The sequence below is a fragment of the Tiliqua scincoides genome, chromosome 4, assembly GCF_035046505.1.
Source record: "Tiliqua scincoides isolate rTilSci1 chromosome 4, rTilSci1.hap2, whole genome shotgun sequence".
Classification (NCBI taxonomy): domain Eukaryota; kingdom Metazoa; phylum Chordata; class Lepidosauria; order Squamata; family Scincidae; genus Tiliqua; species Tiliqua scincoides.
Window position 1 is genome coordinate 145,650,328 of NC_089824.1, and position 12,875 is coordinate 145,663,202.

Consider the following 12,875-nt stretch of genomic DNA (forward strand, 5'->3'; position numbering starts at 1 on the left):
AAAGTAATTCTGTTCGTAACACTAAACACTTTAGAAAATAATTTCTTTTGTAAAATAAATTAGATTGAAACAAAGCATTTCCACAGCAACAAGGAATGAGGTGGTGTGTGAAGTGATTGAAATGAGGGCTAAGTGGTTTGTGTAGAGATAAAATGTTCATGACTAGAAGCACATTTTGGTAAAAAGATTTCAGAGTTGAGGGCTCTAGAGGAAATCCATGTAGGACATCTTAAGAGAAGGATAGCAGTCCTTAAGGAGATCATAGGTCACATAGTTCCTTCAGATCATTCCAGCAGGAATTCACAGGATTTTTAGTAACCATACTATTATCCGTAAAACTCATTTTCAGATGACAAAACTTTGTTGTTCCATAACTGTTCCATCCCTACCAGAATCTGCCTCAAATTAGTATCTCCAAACCCAGGGCTACAGCTTAATGCTGTAATCGTAAGAGAGTGGCATTTACATCTTATACAGACTGCTGTAAGAAAAAAAAAATATACAGGCATGCTCCCGGATCTGTAGGGAATCCATTCCACAGACCACTGTGAATACTGGGAATACAGACCACCTGTCCTCACACACACACCCCTACACCCGTTAAAATGACTGCAAGGCTTACCTTTGTGAAAATGCACTTGCTTTACTGGGTCGCTATAAGCCTACAGCCTTATAGTAACGTTTAGGCTGCCTCCCAGCAAAATAAACTCTTTAAAAGACATGGTCGAAGTTAACAGGAGGCGGAAGTTAATTCATTTTCACAAAGGTAAGACTTGCAATCACTTTAATGGATGTGAGGGGGGCACAGCCCCCCCCACCACATCCTTGGATAACTGGAACCATGGATATGGGAACCCACCTGAATATAACTATATATATAACTATATATATATATTTTTTACTAGAAGCTGTTGCTTTGCTTCCAATATGGCCAGAGTTTTGATCTGGTTGAAAAATACTAACAACACAATCCTATGCATGTCTACCCATAAGTCCATTATGTTCTCTTGTGGGTGAAGCATTGTGTTCTACTCAGAAGGAAGTCCCTATGTATTCTGGGGTAAAGCTGGGAGGAGAAAGGAGCCTCCACATGACCCGGAAGTGGGTGTTCAAGTCCTAGTAGCTCTAGAGCAGTGGCATTCAAACTGGGGTGTCACGACACCTGAACCTGAGGACCCTGGACTCTTTCCCCTTAAGGGGCGGGAGCAGAGGGGAAGGCAGTGACGTGATCCCCAGGATTGCATTGCTCAGAGGGCTGTAGGGGCGGGGATGCACACACTAGTCCCTGCAGCAGCCGTCCTGGGATGTGGGGAGTGCAATTGCTTCACTTTCACTTTTAAAAGCCTGGGGAGCCCTTCAGACACTCGCGCTGGGCCCCCCACACCCCTAGGGTGGCTGCTGCAGGGACTGGTGAGTTCATCCCAGTCCCTGCAGCCCCCTGAGCAACAAGATCCTGGAGATCACGTTGCTGCCTTCCCCCTGCCCCCACTGCCTCCCTCCCTTCCCTGCAGGGACTTAGTGCAGTTTCCAAACTCCCGGAGAGTTTGAAAACCACCGCCCTAGAGGAAGCGGCGTGGTTTGTCCGTGAAGAGGTAGGAAACCTGATTTTGGTATGTTTTTCTTGTGGTTCAAGGGATTTAAAAATGGGCCCCAGTTTCTGCATATTCTGTATCCACAGGAGGTTCTAGAACGTAACCCCCATGGCTACCAGGGTCCCAATGAATAGCTCAGTCTATAACAGAAAGCTCAACTGTAACTACTAAAGTTTATAATAATATAATGTCCATGTAACTCAGGATGCAGCACTAGGCATTATCAACTCACTGGGACTTACTTCCAAGTAAATGTGTACAGATTCAAATGGCATATCTCGTGTATGGCCAAGGATTCAACTTACTCTTGAGGACAGATCTCGCTATCAGGATACACCTCACAACATGGACTCTCACTGCCACCCTCTTTTCCCCCTTACCACTTGTAGCTGAGTTAAGACTTTTTTGTTGTAGTTTATTTAAATTTAAAAGATATCCATACTGCTTTTTCTATGCTCAAAGACAGGCTTAGACAGGTATTTCAGCTGAGCAGATTTTGTTTGTTGATCCAATTGGGCTGCACAGATTTTGTTCCTTTCTTTAAAAAACCTAAATACTCATTTCTAAAGTGCCACAAGGTAAACATAAATGAAAGATAAATCTACTTACAGCACAATCCTTAGCTGCCCAGGGCGCCCAGGCTCGGTGTCACCAAGAAGGAGGCACACAGCAGGAGGTGCCTCAGGAGAAGGGGACTTTTGTTCCCTTTCCCAGGGTAAGGTAAGCAGCCCTGCAATGGGAGCCCTCCACAAGCGCCTTGGATCCTGCAGAGCAGAGCGGAGCTCCACAGACCCACATCCCTCCCTCCCCCGGCATGCCTCCAGCCCACCTCCCTCCCCACGTCACGCCTCCCCCGCCCTCTCTCCACCCCCCACCGGCCTCCCCCCTCCCCGGAACACCTCCTCCCCGCCCACCAGCTGGTGCTGGGCTAGCATGGGCGGGAGCCTGGCAGAGAACCGTGCCACCAAGCACAGGAATGGGCTCTTAGTTATTGGAGCAGATTTATTTTTTACAGTCAGCCTGCCTGAGAAACAACAATTGTTTTGCCTTCTTGTTTCCATATTTAACTGCTGTTGCAATGCATAATGGATGAGAAAACATACCTCATGGTGACCAGCAATTGTAGCAATATGAAGAGCTGTGAGTGCTCCATAGCCAACTTGTTGAATGTCAGCTCCACTGTGCAACAAGGCTGTTAGGAGTTCTGCATTGTCCTGAAATGCAGACGGTGACATTTAAGTTTAGAAAAACCTTATTATGTTCAGGGGTGGCAATAGGGATTGTCCAGTTTGGCCCATCTATATCAAAAAGCCTGCAAAGCTAGGTCAACCTGGGAACTCTCAGTACCAAAGGCATTCGTAGTGCCCAATGTGTCTTCAACAAATGAGCAGGAAATGCCATGTTGGAAGGGTTGTCTCAGGACCTGCACCCTGGTACTACCTCTGATTTTCCTGTATTTTCCTTAATTAAAATTATCGTAGACATGTTAACACAGAACAATATCATTCTAGAAGAAGCTCAAAGATCAAGCCCTTTCATTTGGAATAAATTTGTCCACAGTATTGATTCAGTCATAATTAGAAGTGGGTGAAAACAGTTTTAATTTTTTGTGGATTTTGGCATTTTTCAAAAGTTTTAATCCAAAAGTTAGAAATGCAGCGGTGTTGTGTGTTTTTATTCAAAATTTACATTATAATTATAATCACTTTAAAAGTGTACTAAGTAGATGATATAGGTGGTATAGTGTCAACAGATGCTGCCACAGTCATTACTCATGCACCCCCATTAAATAATAATTTTATATTTAAATATTTAATTTATATATTAAATATATTAAAATTAATATATTTAAATATTAAATTAATATTTTATTTAATAAATAACAAATAGAACAGTTTTATTTTTTCACCAATTTCAGGGGTTTTGTTTTGTTTTACAAAAATTAGAAGTGCAGATAAAGGTGTTGTGCATTTTTATTTCATTATCACTGTTTTCCCCCAACCTACTTAGTTTTTTATTCTGTTCTAATTTTCCCCCCTCTATTGTCGTCTAAGAATAAAATCCTGACTGTATGAACAAAAGAGCCTTAAAAATACATCAAGGAGAAACTAATCATTATCAGATATGCTCTCTCAGGAATTCTCAGGTTCTGCAAATGAAATCTCATGAATGTGGTATGACTTACCCTTGAGCCTTCACACTTATGCGATAAAAGTCCAAATAAATAAATAAGAATAGCTGCATTGTTAAAAATAACTGTTGAAATATATTCATGTTTTACATATTTGTTGCTATTATCTGACATGTGTGACACTCTCCAATAATTAAACATTAATCCTCAGAAACTTTTCATGGGCAAGATGCTTCTCACAGTACTTTCAGGACTCAAGAATAAATATCCATCCACTTTGCACAAGCTATGACTAGAGTTGCTGCTGAAGTTTGTAATTTGCAGGCTCGGATGATGAAATCTGGCAGTTTGTAATGAACATCTTAAATATAAAATAGCATTATGATCTCCAGCTCCTTCTCCCATCCTCTTGTCTGCCCATTCATTTGCTTACTTTTGTATACTGATATGGTGTAGTGGTTATAGTGTTAAACTAGGACCTAGGAAATGTGGGTTCAATTCCTCATTCATCCATAAAGCTTCCTGGGTGACCCTGGACCAGTTCATCATCTATTAACCTGATCTGTCTTGTGGGGTACTCACAGAGATAAAAGGGAGGGGGGAGCTACGTCTGCCACTGTGAAATGTTTGGAGGAACCGCAGGATATAAATAAACAGGGTTCAGCAGGGTTTAAATAAATAAACTGATATAGCAATGAGAAAACTACACTTCCCAGGACAAAAGGCACAGTGCCAAGTGTAGATACCGATAAGGGGACTGCCTGATTAATTATAACCCATTTACCTTGTAAGCTGCCAAATGCAGAGCTGTAAACCCATTTCTTGTTAATCGAGATGGACGCAATCCTTTTAGCATAAGAGTCCTAATGTGTGATTTATTACCTGCATAAAAAAGATTAGAAATGAAAGTCGGTAGAAAAATAACATATAAATTATCCAAAAATAAAAATTAAAAATCATTTTAAAAGCAACAGGATACATGTATCAGATATGTATTCAGAAGTAAGCCCTATTGAAGTCAATTTATCCCATATCTGAAAAGCATTAAAATAGAAAATGAAATTGATCATCTAAACATAAAGATTAAGACCTCCATCCTGAAATGATCACCAAATATATCATAATAACAATTAGCATGTTTTAAGTGTATTTTCTTAATGCCACCCTTACAAAAGCCTTATACAGGGGCATTAAAGAAGGTATTATTATCTCCATAATGCAACTGGAGAGCTGAGACTGAGAGGAAATTACCATTTAGTGGTCTTCTAGTGAGTTCATGGCAGAAGCAACATTCAAACCAGGGAAGCCCTGATCAACAGCTTACAGCACAATCCTGAGCTTCCTGGTGCCCACTAGAGCAGCAGCACCAAAGCAGCTATGGCTGTATACAGCGGGTGCCAGGAAGCAGCTGGAGGTCTCCTCAGGGGAAGCACCAAGCCCCACAATGGGGTTTCTCAAGTCTGCACTGGCTATTTTGCTGGCACAGAATTGAGAGACACTGTGTCGGGCCTTCTGACCCAACACGGAGTTCAGCATCTCACATCCCCTACCTGCCCCGGGCCCTCCCCCCACCCTGCCCTCGTTCTACCCTGTCCCCCAGAGGCTGCATCACCACCCAGCAGTTGAACTTACCCCATGGTGGCAGCATGTCCTTTTCCTGCCGGCACTGGGTCCGGCACCAGACTGGCACAGGCCCAGCGCTGTCACTCCTTTACAGCACATTTGCGGCACACAGCGCTAGGGTTTAGCACCAGCGCTGTCCAGGATTGGGCCCTTAGTGTCCCACAGCACAAGTCTATGCATGTTTACTAAGAAATAAGCCCAACTGAATTCAATAGAATGTGTTCTCAAGTAAGTGTGTATAGGATTGCAGCATTATAGCCCAATCCAATACAGCTGTCATCGACATGGAGCTGAGCAGACTGCAGATGGACATCGTCGCCCTTCAAGAGACTAGGCTGCCAGATTCCGGATCTGTCAAGGAGAGAAATTTCTCATTTTTCTGGCAGGGAAAACCACCAAACGAAACCAGGGAACATGGTGTTGGCTTTGCGGTCAGAAATACCCTGCTGAAATCCATCATCCCACCTACTGTGGGAAGTGAAAGAATTTTGTCCCTGCAGCTCCAGTCATCAGCAGGACCTGTCACTCTCATCAGTGCTTATGCACCAACTCTGTCGTCTCCAGCAGAAGCCAAAGACAAATTCTATGATGACCTGGCCACCACTATCAAGAAGATCCATTAAGAGCCATTGTTCACCCTCGACAATTTCAGTGCTAGGGTTGGTGCTGATAACAGTTCGTGGCCCACTTGCTTAGGTCAGTTCGGCACTGGGAAGATGAACGAGAATGGCCAAAGCCTGCTAGAGTTTTGCTGTCATCATGGTCTCTGTGTCAGCAATACGTTCTTCAACACGAAGCCCCAACATAGAGTCTCTTGGAGACACCCAAGATCAAAGCACTGGCACCAGCTCGACCTGATTCTCACCAGATGCTCCAGCCTTCCCAGCACCAAGATCACACGCAGCTATCAGAGTGCTGCCTGTGACACTGACCACACCCTGGTGTGCAGCAGAGTGAAACTGCAAACAAAGCGACTGTATCACACGAAAAAGGAAGGAAGACCTCGCATTGATACCAGCAAGACCCGGGATCAGAGAAAAGTGGAGGAATTTGCACGAGCGCTTGAGGAATCTCTTCCAGGCCTGGTCGATGCAAACGCATCCAACAGATGGGAACATTTCAAGAATGCCGTTTACAACAACGCCTTGTCCATATTTGGCAAGAAGACCAACAAGATAGCAGACTGGTTTGAAGCCCACTCTGAGAAGTTGACACCAGTCATTGAGGAAAAGAGGAGAGCTCAAGCAGCATACAAGGCCTGTCCCAGTGAGGGCAACCTGCAGGTCCTCCGAGCCGCTCGCAGCAAAGTCCAGCAGACTGCCAGGAGATGTGCTAACGACTACTGGCTCCAGCTCTGTTCCAAGATACAGATAGCAGCTGACATGGGCAACATCAAGGGGATGTATGATGGTATCAAGCAGGCCCTAGGTCCAACACAGAAGAAAATTGCCCCTCTGAAGTCTGCCACAGGCGAGGTCATCCAGGATCGGACGCAGCAGATGGAACGCTGGGTGCAGCACTACTCTGAGCTATATTCCAGAGAAAATGTAGTCACCGAAGAAGCGCTGAACAACATTGAGTGCCTGCCTGTGCTGGAGGAGCTTGACAGTGAACCAACCCTAGAAGAACTTCACGTGGCCCTGGACTCCCTTGCCTTTGGCAAGGCACCTGGAAAAGACAGCATCCCTGCTGAAGTCCTAAAGTGCTGCAAAGAGATCATCGTCACTGAGGTGCATGAAATCCTCTGTCTCTGCTGGAGAGAAGGTAGATTACCTCAAGACATGAGGGATGCAAACATCATCATGCTGTACAAGAACAAAGGCGACAGGGGTGACTGCAATAACTACCGTGGCATCTCTCTCCTTAGCGTTGTAGGAAAGTTGTTTGCCCGAGTTGCACTAAAGAGGCTCCAGGTACTTGCAGAGAGCGTTTATCCAGAATCACAGTGCGGATTCCGAGCCAACAGGTCCACCACTGATATGGTATTCTCCCTTAGACAACTGCAGGAGAAATGCAGGGAACAGCGACAGCCACTCTTTATAGCCTTCATAGATCTCACGAAGGCCTTCGACCTGGTCAGCAGGGATGGCCTCTTCAAGATTCTCCCCAAGATTGGATGTCCACCCAGGCTCCTCAGCATCATCAGATCTTTCCACAAGGACATGAAGGGCACTGTTGTCTTCGATGGCTCCACATCACACCCCTTTGACATCTGAAGCGGCGTGAAGCAGGGCTGTGTTCTTGCACCAACCTTGTTTGGGATTTTCTTCGCTGTCCTGCTGAAGCATGCCTTTGGAACCGCAACAGAAGGCATCTATCTCCGGACCAGATCAGACGGAAAGCTCTTCAACCTCTCCAGACTGAGAGCAAAGTCCAAAGTCCAGCTGAAATGTCTGCGTGACTTCCTCTTTGCCGACGATGCAGCTGTCACCACCCACTCTGCCAAAGATCTCCAGCAGCTCATGGATCGTTTCAGTAAGGCCTGCCAAGATTTTGGACTGACAATCAGCCTGAAGAAAACACAGGTCATGGTTCAGGATGTGGACTCACCTCCCTGCATTACAATCTCTGCGCATGAACTGGAGGTTGTCCACGACTTTGTGTACCTTGGCTCAACGATCTCTGACACTCTTTCTCTCGATACCGAGCTAAACAAACGCATCGGTAAAGCAGCTACCACGTTTTCCAGACTCACAAAGAGAGTCTGGTCCAGCAAGAAGCTGATCGAACATACCAAGATCCAGGTCTACAGAGCTTGCGTCCTGAGTACACTTCTGTACTGCAGTGAGTCATGGACTCTTCGCTCACAACAGGAGAGGAAACTGAACGCTTTCCACATGCGCTGCCTCCGACGCATTCTCGGCATCACCTGGCAGGACAAAGTTCCTAACAACACAGTCCTGGAACGTGCTGGAATCCCTAGCATGTATGCACTGCTGAAACAGAGATGCCTGTGTTGGCTCGGTCATGTTGTGAGAATGGATGATGTCCGGATCCCAAAGGATCTCCTCTATGGAGAACTCGTGCAAGGAAAGCGCCCTACAGGTAGACCACAGCTGCGATACAAGGACATCTGCAAGAGGGATCTGAAGGCCTTAGGAGTGGACCTCAAGAAGTGGGAAACCCTGGCCTCTGAGCGGCCCGCTTGGAGGCAGGCTGTGCAGCATGGCCTTTCCCAGTTTGAAGAGACACTTGGCCAACAGTCTGAGGCTAAGAGGCAAAGAAGGAAGGCCCACAGCCAGGGAGACAGACCAGGGACAGACTGCACTTGCTCCCATTGTGGAAGGGATTGTCACTCCCGAATTGGCCTTTTCAGCCACACTAGACGATGTTTCAAAACCACCTTTCAGAGCGTGATACCATAGTCTCTCGAGACTGAAGGTTGCCAACAGCCCAATCCTATGGGGACCTTATGGTGATCCGATTCCCTTTTCTCTGCCCCCAAGTGCCCCCTGAGTATTCTCAGACTTATACCACCAAAATAGCTGGCACAGGTCTGAGGAAACCCATCAGGAGGCTAGACGGTCTATGGGGAGGTAAACTTTACTTACCTCTCTGGGGCTGTCTGGTTGCCCTCCACCCAATAGTATTCAGCAATGTTGATGGTGGTTGGTTGGCAACCTTCAGCCTCAAAAGACTATGGTATAAGCCTACAGCACCCGGTATTCCCAGGTGGTCTCCCATCCAAGTACTAACCAGGCCTGACCCTGCTTAGCTTCCAAGATCAGACAAGATCGGGCATGAGATGATAGAGGACAGAATTGGGCTATCAATCTATTCTAAACCACCTTACGTATTATGCATTTTTACTCCAACTTTTCCCCACTGCTTTGGATACCCAAGGTGGTGGTGGTTGTGGTGGTGGTAGTAGTAGTAGTAACAATAACAATAACAATAATAATATTAAGCAAGTATTATAAAACAATTAAAAATGCAGCAATAAAACAGTAAAAAGTAAAAGGCAGCAGTATAGAAGTAATAAAAGTATCAGCAGTAGATAAAAAAATAAAATATAGGAACATAAAAATGTAGCAGCACAGAATAAAAGCAGCCATAAATAATTAAAAAAAGCTATCAAAAGTGGCAATAAAATACAAACACAGAGAGAAAATTCCTACCACAGTCCAATACTATATAAATGCTAGTCGAAATAAGAATGAGTTTAGACCGCGTTGGACCCGCACTTCAAGGGACGGGGCAGTTCTTAAATTATAGGGAGGGAGTTCCATAACTGTGGCACCACAGCAGAGAAGGCCTTACTCTTAGCTGCCATTCCCCTCACTTCTGTTGGGGGTGGCAAACATAAGAGACCCCACTCTAATGTTCTCAGGAAGCAAGCCAGAATGTATGGGAGAAGAGTCTATTTATTTATTTATTTATTTATTTATTTATTTATTTATTTATTTCCCACCTTTCCCCCAATTTACTGGGGAACCCATGGCTGTGTACATTTTGTCTGCATTATGTAGCTTGGTTACTGCATCCCAGTGGTTTGTTCTGATTTTTCTGTGCACACAAGTGACATCAGCCTCAACTATACTTCATGCTGGGATGGAAAATAGGGGAGAATTTACCAAAATCCTGTAACTCTTCTCCTGGAACTTTTGTTGCTTTTAAAATGCCTCTCGTTAGGCTGGAAAGACCTTGATGTGCCACCTAATGCTTTAGAGCTGGATTCAGAAGCAGAAGTACAAAACAAAGACCCCCAACTCAAGTTGGATTTTACTTAACCAAAACACAAGTGGTGGTTTATCGTTGAACAACTAGACCACTAAGAAAGTGGCCTTGTTCTGATGGTGACTACAGTGGTCCTGCTTTGTGGAATAGGCATCTGAAGCGAACCTGAAAAAGCTGATACAGGCATGCCTCAGTATTCTCAGAGATTCTGTTCCATGGTTACCTGAAACAGCAGATGCCGTGGACACCCCGCTCCCCAGAGTGGCGTTTCCATCCCTCATAATGCCTTTTCAAGGCATAAAAATGTCACTTCTGGTTTTGCTGAAAAACCGGAATTGACTTTTTTTTGCTTCCAACAGTCATTCTGAGTACTGCGGAGGCTGCAGTTGGATGCGCACGGCCTCTGTGTGGCTCAGAAGAGTCTCCAGAGGAGAGGGGAGTGCAACTCCACGGAGGGCGTGTGGGGTGTGGGGGGGTGCTGCATACTTGGATAAATGAATTCGTGGATATAGGACCTGAGGATACAGCCTCCTGTACTTTTAAAATATAGAGATGTGGTCTGGACATCGAGCTGTCGCCTTGCTTGAAGAAGCTAAGGGGGATCAGCTCAGTTGGATGGCAGACCGAAAGTCACTGACAAAGCCGTTGAGAGAGAATGGAACTGACATCATGACAAGCCACTGTGAGAGGTCAGAGCAGTGTGTGCAGTTAGTTGGTAAGAATGATAACAGCTTGAGAACCTGCCTGGGCTTGATTTGTTGATGCTGCTTGCAGAAGCTCAGAAGGCATTAGATGGGCTTTTGCAAAAGAGAATTATTTGGGCATGCTGTATTGTATAGTTGGATTTACATTTCTTATTTTGATGGTTTTATGTTGATTGCTCAGTCAATTCATGTTTGCATTTACTCCATAATCATATTGCCTTGCTATCTCTCCCATAAAGCAATAAACCAATTAATATGTTTCAGTTATAATTTGAGATCTGTGGCCTTTTTTATTGGTTCCACTTACACCCATTGGTGTAAAGCAGTGGTTCCCAACCTGGGATACATGTACCCCAGGGGTACTTGCCAGGACATTTAGGGGTACTTGAAAAGGAGTTGAAAAATGGCAGAAAAAGGTAGGTCTGTATTAGAATGCCTTGTGGGGCTGGCATTAGAAAACCTTGGGGGGTTAATATGAGGGGTACAATTTATGGAAATGGGCTGCCAAGGGGTATGCAAGTGAAAAAATGTTGGGAACCACAAAATCTGATTTTCATTCCCTCTCTACTCCAGGTGAATGATGACCATGTAATCCTTACTATGGGTTAAATTCTATCACATTTTAAGCCGCCTTACTATTTTTGAATAGAGCATTCTGCTGATGTCTGCATGGGATTCAACAAGAAGGGCACCAAAGAAGCAAAGAGATTAAAAAATAATAATGTTCCTGCAGGTTATTAAAAAGAAGTAAAATCATTAAACGTGCCAATAAGAGGGCTATAGAGCATCCTTGCTGAAACACTTACCATCACAAATACAACACAAATGCAGGAGAGACAGCCCATTTTCTGTACGGTAATTTAAATTAACTTTGCTGAAGGCTTCATCAGAGCTGAAAAAAAAGATTTTACAGATGAGCACAGCTTTCATCCTTTAGCATATTTTCTTTTTATTGGGGAACATTCTGAAAAGGGAAAAAGCTCACCATGATTTCATAATGGCACAGGGAAGGATTCAAGCACAATCTGCACCACTTTTAAAACCAGAGACCATTCACTCATTCTCATTTAAAGTCCTGCTAGGACTAAGAGCAAGTTTCATATACCTAGAATCACTAGCAGCTTGGAAAATGTGTCCCACATAAAATTGCTTAGTATACAGGTTGTGATCTTTGCTTGGAATGGAGAGGTCAAAGGAAAAAGTTCAATGCAGTTAACATTTAATTCAACAGTAACATGACCCTACATGTGTGAACTGTATTTACTGTATCTGAATCAGCAGCTACAGGGAGCTCTGATCAGGTTTGGGACTGCACTGTGTGGAGAGGAGTGTTAATCCCCTTCCCTGATGCCCCTGTTCCAATGAAAACAGTCCTCACTTCTACCATTGACACTAACGGCAGCCTTCCTATCAAGAGCAAACAGTAGCTTTGGGGGATGGGGATTTTAACTAAAACCATGGACCAAGAGTTAACATGTCATGGTTCCCATCCCGATCCCCCCCACCCCGGTATTTCAAATGAAAACGCACATACATCACCAAACTACATATTTAACGTAACATGTAGTTTGGCCCTCATTTAAATGTAAAGTAATTCCTCAGTTAATACTGAGGATTCATTCCTAGAAAGTCAAGTGCTGTCTGAAACAGTATTATAGGAGATACCATTGAAAGAGATGGGAGCTGATTAATCCTACCCTACTTAGAATGCACTGCTCCCATTGGCTGCAACGACTGCAAATCATGGATAATGGATGAAGAGCACTATAGCAAACCTGTGCTAAAGGAATCAGTCTTAGGGAAGGTGTTCACAAAGCACTGTAGGTGCCCGGAATGTCATAGCTGAGGGACTATGACACCTGAAGGCAGTTTCTTTGACAAACTACTTTTTCAGGTTCTGGGCTACTGTCTATAGAACAGAATAGCTCATAGGATACAGAAGTTGGACATCTCAGACATTGTTAAGCACCCATTTCCTCTCAACTTCCAGGCTTACTGAAAACAAGCCTGTAGTTTAATGGAAAGACCCATACCTCCCCATTCATTCCTCACCTCTTTTCTAAAGGCTCATTAGGGAGAGAATTATTGACCTAAGGATACTTAGGAAATAAAAGCCATAGCATTATGTCTGTATAGTACATTGTTGTT

General features: G+C 44.4%; 1 protein-coding gene across 1 annotated transcript in view; it reads right to left on the reverse strand.

The window, feature by feature from the left end:
• TNNI3K (TNNI3 interacting kinase) overlaps positions 1-12,875 on the reverse strand; it is a 204,810-nt gene that overhangs the window by 174,829 nt on the left and 17,106 nt on the right. Inside the window, exons 4-6 of the mRNA XM_066623520.1 lie at positions 11,534-11,619; positions 4,508-4,605; positions 2,696-2,806 (exon numbers count right to left, since the gene is read on the reverse strand). Of these exons, the coding sequence (XP_066479617.1) occupies positions 2,696-2,806; positions 4,508-4,605; positions 11,534-11,619 (295 nt within the window). The remainder of the gene's footprint in view (positions 1-2,695; positions 2,807-4,507; positions 4,606-11,533; positions 11,620-12,875) is intronic.